Raw genomic sequence first — 16,440 nt, forward strand, 5'->3', positions numbered from 1 at the left:
TATGCAATATACATTCTGAAATACTTTTTCTTTGTAAACATCCACAAAAACAGAAAGTGAATGAATGAGAGTTAAAACGTTAGGACCCCAATGCACCCCACAACTCCCCCTCCCACGCACAAGCAGCAGCAAGACAATGACCCCAGCCCCACCCCCACCAGCAACAAACCATCAGCATCCTCCACCGAGCACTCAAGCATGCAACAAAGCATCAATAAGACATAGATCTGCAGTACCCCAAAAACTACTCAATCACCCAGTAATTCAACATACCACAGGCTCTCTCTTCCTAAAGGAAAAAGAGGTGTCCCTCTTTCACAGAAAGAGGAGAGACATAACAAACAATTAACTGATTTATGACGCTGAAGTCTGTTTTTCTGAGCTCTGCACCCAGAGAGTCAGCACCAAAAAGGTGCATCCCTCTGGACACACAACCCCCGGCAGCTAACCCACTGCTGATGATGCTCCATGTTCTCCTAGGGTGCTTCAGTCAACGTCAAAGAATTTTTTTTCTCGAAGTATGTATAGATCAGCCATTTCTACCGTGATATTTATATTTTTGCAGGCATTTATAGTAAATGAAAAATACAATACCATTAATGATTTATTAAACTAAAATAAAGTCTGATGAACTACAAAATTGCAAAAGAATAGAAATCGTGCAAAAATACTGAGAACATGAATTGTGGAGTCACACTCTTTCAATGTCTGTAGGTTGTGGAATGAGTTCAGAGTTGAGATGAGTTACATCATCCATGCGAGTTCAGGAGCCTGGGAGCTGCTGGGTGATACTTGTTAAACTTGGTGGTGTGGTGCCTAAGGCTACAGTACCTCTTGCTCAATGGTAAAGCAAGAAGTGTGTATGAGCTGGATAGTGAGGGTCCTTGATAATGGATGCAGATTTTCTGTGGTAGTATTCCTTGCAAGTGACCTCAATTTTTGGGATGATTTGTCTGAAATGAACTGGGTGTATCCACCACTTCCTGTAGATTTTTTCATTCCTGGGGATTGGTGCTTCCATACCAGGCCATGATGAAACCAGTCAGGATACTCTCCTCTCTGCATCCATGAATGTTTATCAAAGTCTTAGACGACATGCGGAATCTCTGCAAAATTCCAAGGAAGTTGAGGTGTTGTCATGTAACAAACATCCTTCCAGTACCAACAAACCCTGTTGATCTTTTAAAAACGCAAACACGAAGAATTCTGCAGATGCTGGAAATTCAAGCAACACACATCAAAGTTGCTGGTGAACGCAGCAGGTCAGGCAGCATCTCCATGAAGAGGTACAGTCGACGTTTCGGACCGAGACCCTTCGTCAGGACTAACTGAAGGAAGAGCTAGTAAGAGATTTGAAAGTGGGAGGGTGGGGGAGATCCAAAATGATAGGAGAAGACAGGAGGGGGAGGGATGGAGCCAAGATCTGGACAGGTGATTGGCAAAAGGGATATGAGAGGATAATGGGACAGGAGGCCCAGGGGGAAGGAAAAAGTGGGAGGGGGGAAAAACCCAGAGGACGGGCAAGGGGTATAGTCAGAGTGACAGAGGGAGAAAAAGGAGAGTGAGAGAAAGAATGTGTGTATATAAATAACGGATGGTGTACAAGGGGGAGGTGGGGCATTAGCAGAAGTTAGAGAAGTCAATGTTCATGCCATCAGGTTGGAGGCTATCCAGACGGAATATAAGGTGTTGTTCCTCCAACCTGACTGTGGCTTCATCTTTACAGTAGAGGAGGCTGTGGATAAACATGTCAGAATGGGAAAGGGATGTGGAATTAAAATGTGTGGCCACTGGGAGATCCTGCTTTCTCTGGTGGACAGAGCGTAGGTGTTCAGCAAAACAATCTCCCAGTCTGCGTCGGGTCTCGCCAATATATAGAAGGCCACATCGGGAGCACCGGACGCAGTATATCACCCCAGCCAACTCACAGGTGAAGTGTCGCCTCACCTGGAAGGACTGTCTGGGGCCCTGAATGGTGGTGAGGGAGGAAGTGTAAAGGCATGTGTAGCACTTGTTCCGCTTACAAGGATAAGTGCCAGGAGGGAGATCAGTGGGGAGGGATTGGGGGGGAGGAATGGAGAAGGGAGTCGCATAGGGAGCGATCTCTGCGGAAAGCGGGGGGTGGGGGGGGGGAGTGAAAGATGTGCTTAGTGGTGGGATCCTGTTGGAGGTGGCCGAAGTTTCAGAGAATAATATGTCGGACCCGGAGGCTGGTGAGGTGGTAGGTGAGGACCAGGGGAACCCTATTCCTAGTGGGGTGGCGGGAGGATGGAGTGAGAGCAGATGTGTGTGAAATGGGGGAGATGCGCTTGAGAGCAGAGTTGATGGTGGAGGAAGGGAAGCCCCTTTCTTCAAAAAAGGACATCTCCCTCGTCCTGGAATGAAATCCTATCTTGAGAGCAGATGCGATGCGGCGGAGACGGAGGAATTGCAAGAAAGGGATGGCATTTTTATAAGAGACAGGGTGAGAAGAGGAATAGTCCAGATAGCTGTGAGAGTCTGTAGGCTTATAATAGACATCAGGAGATAAGCTGTCTCCAGAGATAGAGACAGAAAGATCTAGAAAGGGGAGGGAGGTGTCGGAGATGAACCAGGTAAACTTGAGGGCAGGGTGAAAGTTGGAGGGAAAGTTAATAAAGTCAACGAGCTCAGCATGCGTGCAGGAAGCAGCGCCAATGCAGTCGTCCAGATAGTGAAGGAAAAGTGGGGGACAGATACCAGAATAGGTTTGGAACATAGTTTGTTCCACAAAGCCAACAAAAAGCCAGGCATAGGTCGGGCCCGTGAGGGTGCCCATAGCTACACCTTGAGTTTGGAGGAAGTGGGAGGAGCCAAAGGAGAAATTATTAAGAGTAAGGACTAATTCTGCTAGACGGAGCAGAATGGTGGTAGTGGGGAATTGATTAGGTCTGGAATCCAAAAAGAAGCGGAGAGCTTTGAGACCTTCCTGATGGGGCATGGAAGTATATAGGGACTGGACATCCATGGTGAAAATAAAGTGGTAGCGGCCAGGGAACTTAAAATCATCGAAAAGTTTAAGAGTGTGAGAAGTGTCACGAACATAGGTAGGAAGGGATTGAACAAGGGGGGATAAAACCGTGTCGAGATATGCAGAAACGTGTTCAGTGGGGCAGGAGCAAGCTGAGATAATAGGTCTGCCAGGACAGGCAGGTTTGTGGATCTTGGGTAGGAGGTAGAAACGGGAAGTGCGAGGTGTGCGAACTATAAGGTTGGTAGCAGTGGATGGGAGATCCCCTGAGCAGGTAAAGTCGGTGATGGTGTGGGAAACAATGGCCTGGTGCTCCTTAGTGAGGTCACGATCGAGGGGTAAATAATAGGAGGTATCCGCGAGTTGTCGCTGTGCCTTGACAAGGTAGAGGTCAGTACGCCAGACTACAACAGCACCCCCTTTATCAGCGGGTTTAATAGTAAGGTTAGGATTAGTGCAGAGGCAGTGGAGAGCAGAGCGTTCGGAAGGAGTAAGGTTGGAATTGGAACAAGGTGTGATGAAGTCGTGACGGTTGATGTCCCGTCGGCAGTTTGCAATAAAGAGATCCAGAGCAGGCAGAAGACCAGAGCGGGGTGTCCATGAAGAGGAGGAGGGTTGAAGACGGGAGAAGGGGTCATCGGTGGGGGTGGAAGAGTCCTTGCCGAAGAAGTAGGCTTGGAGACGGAGACGACGGAAGAACAGTTCCGCGTCATGGTGAACGCAGAACTCGCAGAGGTGTGGGCGAAGGGGGACAAAGGTGAGACCCTTACTGAGGACAGAGCGTTCTGCCTCAGACAGTTGAAGGTCGGAGGGGATGGTAAAGACCCGGCACGGATGAGAGCTGGGATCAGACGGGGGAGGGGGGAGGCTGGGGGTGTCAGTGGAGAGGGGAGGGTTGGGGTGAGAGGAAGAAGGAGCCTCTGAGGGCCCAGGAGCTGACGATGGGATCTGAGGGAGACGGGGTTGCAGAGTGGTGGTGAGGGAAGGGGAGACGGGAGTCACAAAGGCAGCACATAAAGACCCGGCCTGGAGTCTCAGTTGGTGGTTGCGCAATCGCTTTGAAGGCGTCCGGGTCATTGCTGGAGTACGGGTTTTGAATATGCCCTGAGGTGTTGGAGCCGGCGAGATCAATAGCAGAGGCTGCAGTCTGAAGTTCATGCCTGCTAGTGTCCGGGCCAGCAGGCTCTGGAGTCCGTAGATGTAGGATCTTGCGATCTTTGCCTAACATGACAAAGTCAAAAAAGAAGGCGATTGCAGCCATGGATCCGACGGAGCATGAAATAACGGGGAGGACCACTACAGACGGCGAAGAAAGCGTCCCGAAGGTGTGGAAGGGTCTGGGATAGGGGCACCAAATACCTCCTCATGGCGGAGAGGGTCGCCATCAGAGCTTGACTTGGAGAGGGGAGGGTTGGGGTGAGAGGAAGAAGGGTCAGTGGAGAGCGGAGGGACTAATCCTAACCTTACTATTAAACTCGCCGATAAGGCGGGTGCTGTTGTAGTCTGGCGTACTGACCTCTACCTTGCCAAGGCACAGCGACAACTCGCGGATACCTCCTCTTATTTACCCCTCGATCGTGACCTCACTAAGGAGCACCAGGCTATTGTCTCCCACACCATCACAGACTTTATCCGCTCAGGGGATCTCCCATCCACTGCTACTAACCTTATAGTTCGCACACCTCGCACTTCCCGTTTCTACCTCCTACCCAAGATCCATAAACCTGCCTGTCCTGGCAGACCTATTGTCTCAGCTTGCTCCTGCCCCACCAAACTCGTTTCTGCATAGCTCGACATGGTTTTATCCCCCCTTGTTCAATCCCTTCCTATCTATGTTTGTGACACTTCTCACGCTCTTAAACATTTCGATGATTTTAAGTTCCCTGGCCCCCACCGCTTTATTTTCACCATGGATGTCCAGTCCCTATATACTTCCATCCCCCATCAGGAAGGTCTCAAAGCTCTCCGCTTCTTTTTGGATTCCGACACCTCCCTCCCCTTTCTAGATCTTTCTGTCTCTATCTCTGGAGACAGCTTATCCACTGATGTCTACTATAAGCCTACTGCCTCTTACAGCTATTTGGACGATTCCTCTTCTCACCCTGTCTCTTGCAAAAATGCCATCCCCTTCTCGCAATTCCTCCGTCTCCGCCGCATCTGCTCGCAGGATGAGGCTTTTCATTCCAGGACGAGGGCGATGTCCTCCTTTTTTAAAGAAAGGGGCCTCCCTTCTTCCACCATCAACTCTGCTCTCAAACGCATCTCCCTCATTTCACGCACATCTGCTCTCACTCCATCCTCCCGCCACCCCACTGGGAATAAGGTTCCCCTGGTCCTCACCTACCACCCCATCAGCCTCCAGGTCCAACATATTATTCTCCGTAACTTCCGCCACCTCCAACGGGATCCCACCACTAAGCACACCTTTCCCTCACCCCCTCTCTCTGCTTTCTGCAGGGATTGCTCCCTATGCGATTCCCTTGTCCATTCGTCACCCCCCCCACCATCCCTCCCCACTGATCTCCCTCCTGGCACTTATCCTTGTAAGCGGAACAAGTGCTACACATGCCCTTACACTTCCTCCCTTACCACCATTTAGGGCCCCAGACAGTCCTTCCAGGTGAGGCGACATTTCACCTGTGAGTTGGCTGGGGTGATATGCTGTGTCCAGTGCTCCTGATATGGCCTTCTATATACTGGCGAGACCCGACGCAGACTGGGAGATAGTTTTGCTGAACACCTACGCTCTGTCCGCCAGAGAAAGCAGAACCTCCCATCTCCCATTTTAATTCCACATCCCATTCCCATTCTGACATGTCTATCCATGGTCTCCTCTACTGTAAAGATGAAGCCACACTCAGGTTGGAGGAACAACACCTTATATTCCGTCTGGGTAGCCTCCAACCTGATGGCATGAACATTGACTTCTCTAACTTCCGCTAATGCCCCACCTCCCCCGGTACCCCATCTGTTATTTATATACACACATTCTTTCTCTCTCTCTCCTTTTTCTCCCTCTGTCCCTCTGACTATACCCCTTGCCCATCCTCTGGGTTCCCCCCCACCTTTTTCCTTCTCCCTGGGCCTCCTGTTCCATGATCCTCTCATATCCCTTTCGCCAATCACCTGTCCAGTTCTTGGCTCCATCCCTCCCCCTCCTGTCTTCTCCTATCATTTTGGATCTCCCCCTCCCCCTCCCACTTTCAAATCTCTTCCTAGCTCTTCCTTCAGTTAGTCCTGACGAAGGGTCTCGGCCTGAAACGTCCACTGTACCTCTTCCTAGAGATGCTGCCTGGACTGCTGTGTTCACCAGCAACTTTGATGTGCGTTGCCTGTTGATCTTTTCCTTTTTTCACTCCCTGAACTAATCTAAAACTTTATATTAAATTTAACAGATTGTACAACAAAAATACTATTGGTCACCATTTCTATGCCAACTATCAAGTACAATCAACCTCATCCCTTTCACCAGCAGTTGGCCTGTAGCCATCCGTCCAGCCACTGTGATTCAAGTGCTTCTTCACTGCATCCAAGTGCTGTGCGAGTACCCACCTCTCCCACCAACTCAGGAACTGAGTCCCAGATTGCAAATGCACCTCTGGTGAAAAAAATTCTCAGGTCCACTCTAAATCTATTACACCTCACCTTAAACCATGTCCTCTGGTTTTAGATTTCTCTGTACTGGCGAACAGTTTCTCACATCCACCCAATCTATGCCCCTCATTATATTGTGGATCTCTATCAGGACTTCATTCAGCATCCCCTACTCCAGGGAAACAAACCAAGTCTATCCAGTTCCTTCTCATATCTGAAACACTCCAGCTCGGACGATGTCTTGGTGAATCTCCTCTGCACCCTCTCCTGTGTGATAATATGATCTCCAGGAGTCGACTAAGCAAAATATTTATTTAAGATGTTTCTCTTAGATCTACTTGAATCAATCACATAAGACTTTCTCAAACACTTTGTTATCATCCGTATTTGCCATCCGTATTTGTCATTCGTAAGGCCAGTGATGTTGTGGGGATGGAACTGGACTCTCTCACGGTGGTGTCTGAAAAGAGGATGCTGTCCAAGTTGCATGGCATCTTGGACAATGTCTCCCATCCACTACATAATGTACTGGGTTGGCACAGGAGTACATTCAGCCAGAGGCTCATTCCTCCGAGATGCAGCACAGAGCGTCATAGGAAGTCATTCCTGCCTCTGGCCATCAAACTTTACAACTCCTCCCTTGGAGGGTCAGACACCCTGAACCGATAGGCTGGTCCTGGACTTATTTCATAATTTACTGGCATAATTTACATATTACTATTTAACTCTTTATTACTATTTTCTATTACTACTCTATTACTATTTATTATTTCTATGACTATTACTATTTACTAATAGTAATATTACTATTACTATTTCTATTACTATTTATTATTTATGGTGCAACTGTAACGAAAACCAATTTCCCCCGGGATCAATAAAGTATGACTATGACTATGATCGAACCTATCCTCACTGACACTTGATTAAAGCTCCAGAATATTTATTGCTCGTCAGATACAACCATCTCTTAACAAAATATTTTATCCTAGAACAACTTGCCAAGCTCTAAATACCAATTAGTTTCATCCCTCAGAACTGTTTACAAACATTTCCCACCTGGTTTGTCTGGTTTACTACTGTCCCTATTGCAAGGAATGGTGTCCGTCCAGAAACCCCTCATGCTTTTGCACCATGATGTGGGTAAAGAGCATTGGCCAAATTTTGTGTATCCAGAGAGATTCTGGCATTGTGACTGTTTGGAATTGGTATTTTAATGATTTTAATTGTTCCATTATGTTTCATTCTTAATACCTGTTTAAATGTAAGGGAAACCCAGTTCCTCGGCAGAGGAGAATGGACTGTTCAAACGTGAAGTTCTAATCCAAGGACGCTGTGATCCAGGCTGGTTTTATTATCGGACTTTAAACTATTGTTCCCGGTATTTCCGTGAGAAAAGGTCATGGGAAGAAGCTCAGGTAAGTTCCTGAAACGCGGCAATTGGTCAGCGAGGCCTGGGGAATGTTGGTCTCTGCTGGTTCATTCCCATTAACTCACAGCACCGCCTCCAGTTGAATTGTCAATGATGGGTCCTTGTGTTACAGGGTGTGCTTCACCGTGGTTGTGGGCTCCACTTCCTATCAGTCAGATCAATGTGTGAAAAAATGGGAAATAAAGACCATAAAACCATAAGATCATAAGTCACAGGAGCAGAGTCAGGTCATTCAGACCATCGAGTCCGCTCCACCATTCCATCATGGCTGATTTGTTATCCCTCTCAATCCCATTCTCCAACCTTTGCACCGTAACCCTCAAAACCCTGATTAATCGAAAAACTATCAACCGTCAGCTTCATTAAACCCATTTACTTTGTCTGGACAGCTGCCTGAATTCCAGAGTCACCACCCTCTGGATAAAGAAATTTGTCCTCATCCCTGCTCCAATTCCCTGTCCTACAATTTTGAAGCTGTGCCCTCTAGTCCTCAACTCCTTCACTATTGGATACATCCTCTCTACATCCACTGTATGTCGGCATTTCAAGGTTTGATAGGCTTCAATGAGATCTCCTTTCATTCTTCTAAACTCCAGTGAATAAAGGCCCAGAAAATCAATCACTCCTCAAAAGAGGTCCAAACACTGACCCCTGCACACACCACTAGTCACCAGCAGCCAACCAGAAAAGGCCCCTTTTATACCCACTCTTTGCCTCCTGCCGGTCAGACAATCTTCTCTTCATGCTAGTACATTTCCTGTATTACTGTGGGCTCTTACCTTGTTCGGCAGCCTCATGTGCAGCAATGGCCTTCTGAAAATCCAAATAAACAACATCCACTGACTCTCCTTTGAGTATCCTGCCTGTTATTTCCTAAAAGAATTCCAGCAGATTTGTCAGACAATATTTCCCCTTGAGAAAATCATACAGCCTTTGGCCTATTTTATCATGTGCTTCTAAGCAGCCCCAAAAAAAAAATCATCTTTAATGACAGACTCCAATATTTTTCCAGCCACTGTTCAGGATGACTGTTCCCATACCAATTCTTCAGCCCCACATTCATGTACCAATTCATCCTATTCTTACCCCCCTCACTTGCATGTGATATAGGCGGCAAACCAGAAGTTAATACCCTGGAGTACATGCTTTTCAGCTTCCTACCTAACCCCTATATTCTCTCTTCAAGATATCCTCCCTCTTTCTACCCCTGACTTGGTACCAATATAGAGCACAACATCCAGTTGTTCACCAGACCCCTTTAGAATGCCGTGACTCAATCCGAGATATCCCTGACCCAGACACCTAGGAGGCAACATACCATCTGGGTGTCCCTTTCATGTCCACAGAATCTGCTTTCTGCTCCTCTAATTATGGAATCCGCTATTATCACTACTGGACTCCTCTTCAGACACCCCCTCCAATCCCTTCTGAACCACTGTATCAGACCCAGTACCAGAGACCTGGCTTCTGCGGTTTCCACCTGACAGGTTGTCCCCTCCCAAGGGACACCAAACCAGTATTCTTATTATTGAGGAGAACGGCCACAGGAGAATTTAGAGGAAACTCTACAGCCAGCAGTTAACACAGAGCTGGTTTTGACACCAAACACTTTGAAGTCTGTTTAAGGATATTTCCAACATCAGGTCAGATGTTTTACTGAAGGCCCAGTGTGCGCATTGAAGATAATATTACTCTTATTTCTAGATACTCTGCAATATACCCCCACATTATGGAAAACTGGCTTCCGTGCGTGATAACAACCACAACAGCTTCATTTCCAAAGTTATCAGCAGGCACGCAGGACAGCAATCGGCATGGATTGGCCTGAATGACATATCACAGGTAAAGTTAATATGACGTGTTACATTGCCACCACAGACAGAATTCCACATAACGTCCCGCAGAGTAACAAGAATGTGGCAGTGTGAGGGTTAAGTTACTGGTTCTGTCCTAATGATCCAGGGACACGAGTTTCAATCCCATCCCAGCAGCTGGGGAACTTGGATCCAAGTAAATAAAATGTAATAAATCTGGAGTCAAACATTACTATCAAAAATGGTGACAATGAAGCCACCAGACTGTTGTAAAAACTCATCCGGTTCACTATTGTTCTTCAGGGTGAAGAATCTGCCATCCTTCCCCAGTCTGGCCTCACTGCGAGTGATCCATCAATCTGTTGACTCTTCCCTGCCCTCTGAAATGGTCAGAGGATGATCAGGGAAGAACAACAAATGTTGCTCTGACCAGTGTCACCACGTCCTGTGAACAAATAAATCTGACATGTTTATGTCCCTGTTTATCTCCACATGAGCTTTCTCTCACACTCCTTCATTTGACACAATCCATGTGACTTTCCTTTCTCCCTCATGAGTGTCTCTGTCTTTTCCTCACTGATCACTGATCCCAGTGAGTCACATTCTAAACAGTCTGCAGAGAATGGTTTCTCTCGAGGAGCCTGCTGGATTGATCAGTGAGTCTCCTATATTCATGGTCCAGCACCACAAGTGGAAACATTTCTCTGTGTTGACCCTGTTGGATCTTCACAGTTTGAAGGAGGATCCCACTGAGCTGCTTGGCCTTTTCACACTTAATCATCTGGCTTTAACATCCAAGTGTTGATTGTATCTGTGGCTCTACAGTTAGAGCAGGTAACCATTCAGAAAGAGAGAGAGACAGAGACAGAGACAGAGGGTTACAGGGAAGTAGTCACCCCTAAGATGCAGGAGGCGAGTAGCTGGGTGACTGTCAGGAGAACTGGAAATCTGAATAATCAGTTAGCACAGAGCAGCCCTGTTGCCATTCCTCTCAATAATAAATATACCATTCTGGATACTGTTGTGGGGGATCATCACGCAGGGAAATGCCATGGAGAGTGGGTTACTGGCACTAAGTATAGGTCCGTGGTGCAAAAGGGAAGAGGTAGATGAGGGGAGCAGTCGTGATGAAGGACTCAGTAGTCAGGGGAACAGACAGGAGATTCTGTGGATGTGAACGGGACACCCGAATGGTCTGTTGTCTCTCAGGTGCCAAGGTCGGGGACTTCTCAGCTCACGTCCACAGCATTTTGGAGAGGGAGGGAGAACAGACAGATGTCTTGGTACATACTGGTACCAATGACATAGGGAGGAAAACCAAAGAGGTTCTGAAAAGAGAATTTAGAGAGTTAGGTTGAAAGCTGAGAAACAGGACCTCCCAGGCAGTAATTTCTGGATTGCTACCTGTGCCACGTGCCAGTTGGGGTAGAAACAGGAAGATCTGGCAGATTAATGCATGGCTGAGAAGCTGGGGGAAGGGCTTCAATTTGTTGGATCATTGGGACCTCGTTTGGGAGGGGGGGTTGTATTTTGATGGGTTGCACCTGAACCTGAGGGGAACCAATATTCTCATGGGCATGTTTCTTAGACCTGTTAGGGAGGGTTTAAACTAATTTGGCAGAGGGGTGGGAACTGGAGTGAAGGGACTCAGGATAGGATGGTTGATAAAAAAGGGAACAATTGCATATGCAGTCAGACTGTCAGGAAGGGCAAGCAGATAATAGGACAAAATTCCAGCCTACAGGGTGAGTATCAGTGCATTAGGGATGCAGAATCAAAAAAGGTAGTAAATTCAGTACTCAAAGTGTTATATCTCAATGCACAGAGGATAAGAAATAAGGTGGATGATCTTGATGCACTATTGCAGATTGTTGGGTATGATGTTATGACCGTCACTGAATCATGGCTGAAGGATGATTGTCACTGGGAGCTGAATGTCCAAGGTTACACGTTGTATTGGAGGGACAAGAAGCTGGGCAGAGTGGATGGCATGTCTCTGCTGGTAAAGAATGGCATCAAATCAGTAGAAAGATGTGACATAGGATCGGAAGACGTTAAATCCTCATGTATTGAGTTAAGAAAACGCAAGGGTGAAAGTACCCTGACGGCAGTTATATACAGGCCTCCCAACATTAGCTGGGACGTGGACCACAGATTACAATGGGAAATAGAAAGGGCACGTCAAAAGGGCAATGTTAAGGTTATCACTGGAGAATTCAACATGCAGGTCAATTGGAATAATCAGGTCGGTAATGGATGTCAAGGGAGTGAAGTTGTTGAATAGGAGATGGCTTTTTAGAGTAATTTGTCATTGAGCCTTCCAGTGGATCAAATATACTGGATTGGATGTTTTGTAATGAACTGGAGGTGATTCAGGAGCTTAAGGTAAAAGTACCCTGAGGAGGCCATGATCACAATATGATTGAGATCAAACTGAAATTTGATAGGAGGAAAGTAAAATCTGACGTAGCGTTATTGCAGAGGAGTAAAAGAAATTACCATGGTATGGGAGAGGATTTGGCCAAAGTAAGTTGGAAGGAGATGCTGGCAGGGATGATAGCAGAACAGAAATGGCATGGGTTTCTAGGAAAAATAAAGAATGTGCAGGATAGACATATTCCAAAAACAAATAAGTATGCAAAGTCAAAATAGTACAACCATGACTGACAAGGGAAGTCAAAGCTACGTAAAAGCAAAGAGAGGGCATACAACAAAGCAAAATATAGTGGTTAGACAGAGAATTGGGAAGCTTAGAAAAACCTGCAGGGAGCAATTAAAAGAATCATTAGGAGGGAAAAGATGAAATATGAAAACAATGAAAGATGAAATACCAAAGAGGATAGTAAAAGCTTTTTCAAGTATGTAAAAAATAAAAGAGAGATGAGAGTGGATATAGGACTGTGAGAAAATGAGGCTGGAGGAATAATAATGAGGAGAAGGAGACGGCAGATTAACTAAATGAGTGTTTTGCATCAGTCTTCACTGTGGAAGATGCTAGCAGTGCCCCAGATGTTGAAGGGTGTGAGGGAAGAGAATGAGGGCAGTTACTATTACAAGGGAAAAGGTGCTCAAAAAGCTGAAAGACCTGAGGGTACATAAGCCACCCGGACCACAGGAACTGCATGCCAGGGTTCTGAAGGAGGTCGCGGTAGAGATTGTAGAGGCATTCGCAATGATCTTTCAAAAATCATTGGACTTTGGCACGTTGCCAGAGGACTGGAAAACTGAAAATGTCACTGCACTCTTTAAGAAAGGAGGAAGGCAGCAGAAAGGAAATTATGGACAAGTTAGCCTGACCTCAATGGCTGGGAAGATGTTGGAGTCAATTGTTAAAAATGAGGTTATGGAGTACTTGGTGACACAGGACAAGATAGGACAAAGTTCAGCATGATTTCCTTCGGGGAAAATCTTACCTAACAAACCTGTTGGAATTCTTTGAGGAGATTACAAGTAAGATTGATAAAGGGGATGCAGTGGATTTTGTATATTTGGACTTTCAGAAGGCCTTTGACAAGGAATGTTTCTGGTATTATTAGAGCACTGGCTGATTGGTGGGAGGCAGCGAGTTGGAATAAAAGGATCCTTTTCTGATTGGTTGCCAATGACTAGTGGAGTTCTACAGGGATCAACAAACACCCTAGAGGTTAAAGTGCAGCTGGAGTCCATGTTCAGGAAGACAAATGCAATGCTAGCAATCATTTCAAGAGATCCCGACTACAAGAGCAGGGATAATCCTGAAGCTTTATTAGGCACTGGTGGGACCTCACCTTGAGTATTGTGAACAGTTTTGAGGCTCCCTATTGAAGAAAAGATGTGCTGGTATTGGAGAGGGTACAGAGCAGGTTCACAAGGATTATTCCAGAAATGAAAGAGCTATGATACGAGGAATGTTTGATTGCACTGTTTCCATACACACTGGCATTTAGAAGAGTGAGGGAGGGATCTCATTGAATCCTTTTGAACGTTGAAATGCTTAGACAGAGTACATGTGGAAAGGATGTTTCCCATGCTGGGGTAGTTGAGGACAAGAGGACACGCCTCAGAATGGAGGGGCATTCATTTAAAACAGAGATGTGCAGAAATTTCTTCAGTCAGAGGGTGGTGAACATGTGAGATTTGGTACCAGGCGGTTGTGGAGGCCAACACTACAGCTGGATAGGTTCTGACTGAATACAACATCAAAGGTTATGGGGAGAAAGCTGGGGAGTGTTTGCTGAGGAGGGAAAAAACAAGATCTGCCATTATTAAATGGTGGAGCAGACTCCATGGGCCAAGCGGACTAATTCAGCTCCTATGTCTTATGTTCATTCTTCCTTCTCCCTGACTTTTACTCTCAGATCTGATTTCTTTTGTTCTAAGGATTCTGTTACTTCCATGAGATTTTCCCCACCCTGACAGTTCGTCATTTAAAATCTCATTCACTGCCCCGTTTGTCCTGGCTGCTCATATTCTGGTCTCACCCTGACTCGGGTACAGCACGTCCCTGTACCATTAAATGACAGATTATTCAGCATTCCCACAGGAATAATCACTGATTTATATCCCACAGGAAGGCACTTTTAAATGGGTTGATGGAGTATCCTCCTCTTATAGAAATTGGCGTGCATATGAACCCAATGTTTGCAAAAGCTATGGAGACTGTGTGTTAATTCGTAGTGCTTCAGGTAAGTGTAACAGTGAGAGAAGTGTTATTTTCTTTGAAGTCCATTTCAGACACAGTATTGAAGGTCGTGGGTTCGAGTCTTGGCCAAGGCAGCGTATTGTGTCTTTGAGCAAGGCACCTAACCACACACTGCTCCAGTCCACCGGCAAATGCTGGGGGTTAACCTCGCGATAGACTGGCATCCTATCCGGGGGGGAGTCTCGTACTCTCAGTCGCATCACGCCACAAAAACAGGCATAAGCACCGGCCTGAAGGCTCAGGACAGGCTTTAACTCTTTTTAACCTTATGAGAATAGGTTGAGCGTACTTGGTCTTTCTCCTTGGAGCGACGGAGGATGAGAGGTGTCCTGATAGAGGTGTATAAGATGATGAGAGGCATCGATCGTGTGGCTAGCCAGAGGCATTTTCCCAGGGCTGAAATGGCTAAAACGAGGGGCATAGTTTAATAGTGCTTGGAAACAGGTACCGAGGGGATGTCAGGAATAAGTTTTTCACACAGAGGGTGGTGGGTCCGTGGAAGTGGTCAATGGCACCAGTGCTGCCAGCACCGGTGGAGGAAGCGGATACAATAGGGTCCTTTAAGAGCCTCTTATGGAGCTTAGAAAAATAGAGGGGTATGCACGAGAGAAATTCTAGGCGGTTTCTAGAATATGTTACATGGTCGGCAGAACACTGTGGGCCGAAGGGCCTGTAATGTGCTGTAGATTTCTATGTTCTATGTTCGATGCTCTTCAGTCTGAAATTAAAACTTGAAATATCATGTTCAATGTCTGCATCACTCCATGTGGTATTATGAACTATTCAATGGATTACAAACTCTGAACCCATGATGTGAGGTCCGAGTGCTGGGGAGGCCTCAGTTTATCTCTGATGGCACAGTCATATTTTCCAGCCCACATGGGGAGTTCCAGCTCAAGGTGAGTTCAGCACTCAGTCTGGAACAGTTCAAATCCCCAGTCAATATTGTGAGGTGTCAGGTTTCAGCAACACACACTCTGACTGCACATGAACCACAAGAGGAAGTGGTTTGCTTTATTCACAAGGCAAACTCATGGATCTCGGTCAAGGAAACTTCATCGCTCACAGACAATAAACACTGAAACAAATCTGAAAATTAGGGACATCGATTTAGGTGTGAGGGGAAAGATTTAAAAGGGAACTGAGGGCAACTTCTTCAATCAGACAGAGGTGAGGCTATGGAACGAGCTACCAGCGGCAGTGATTGAGGCTGGGTCAGTATTCTCATTTGAAAAGCATGTAGATCGGTGCAGAGAGGGATGGAGTTTAGAATGATACTGGCCAGATACAGGAAATAGAGACTGAATGGGTGGAAATCATAGTTGACGTGGACTTACTGGGCTGAAACACCTCTATCCATGATGTATTGTTCTATGACCCTCTGACTCTAACACTGAGCTGGTGAGGCAGCATCTACAGAGAGAGGAAAAGAGATAACATCTCCATCAATGACCTTCCTGTTTCTCTCACTATACATGCTGCCTGGCCTACCGAGTATTTCCAGAATTATTTTTAGCTTTTCAACTTGTATTCCTTTTCTCTGTTTAAAGGTGGAGATTGGGATGATGTTTCCTGTGATGAGGAACATGGTTTTGTTTGTTCCTACATACCGCACTGAAATTGGAAGACTCCAGAACCATCCACTCATCATTTCCATCGGTGGATTCAGTGCCTGATTTCTTTATAGCCGCTCTCACTGTCTGTGGTGACTGTACTCACTTAGTTTCTCAGCCAATAATAAAGAGAATTGCATCCTGAGCTGCGTGTTTGTTGTTGTGTGAGTCCAGTTTCCAGCAGACTTCCTGTCCCACTGTTGCTTCCTCCCCACCTTTGTACTCAGTGCTGAACTGAGAAGGATTCAGTGCAGACTTTGCAAAGTTAGCTAACTCCATTTGGCCACACTTGATGTGCTGGGTTCTGGTCATTCCAC

At 46.4% G+C, this 16,440-nt stretch overlaps 1 protein-coding gene across 1 annotated transcript; it reads left to right on the forward strand.

Annotated features, from left to right (window-relative positions):
* The first annotated feature begins 3,692 nt into the window (after positions 1-3,692).
* Positions 3,693-16,233, forward strand: LOC140186932 (regenerating islet-derived protein 4-like). The gene is made up of 5 exons (XM_072241714.1): positions 3,693-3,746; positions 7,853-8,001; positions 9,720-9,857; positions 14,379-14,493; positions 16,061-16,233. Exons 1-5 carry the CDS (start codon positions 3,701-3,703, stop codon positions 16,126-16,128), a joined length of 516 nt encoding a protein of 171 aa, XP_072097815.1. The 5' UTR covers positions 3,693-3,700; the 3' UTR covers positions 16,129-16,233.
* Positions 16,234-16,440: the final 207 nt, after the last annotated feature.

Source organism: Mobula birostris, chromosome 23, assembly GCF_030028105.1.
Source record: "Mobula birostris isolate sMobBir1 chromosome 23, sMobBir1.hap1, whole genome shotgun sequence".
Taxonomy (NCBI): Eukaryota; Metazoa; Chordata; class Chondrichthyes; order Myliobatiformes; family Myliobatidae; genus Mobula; species Mobula birostris.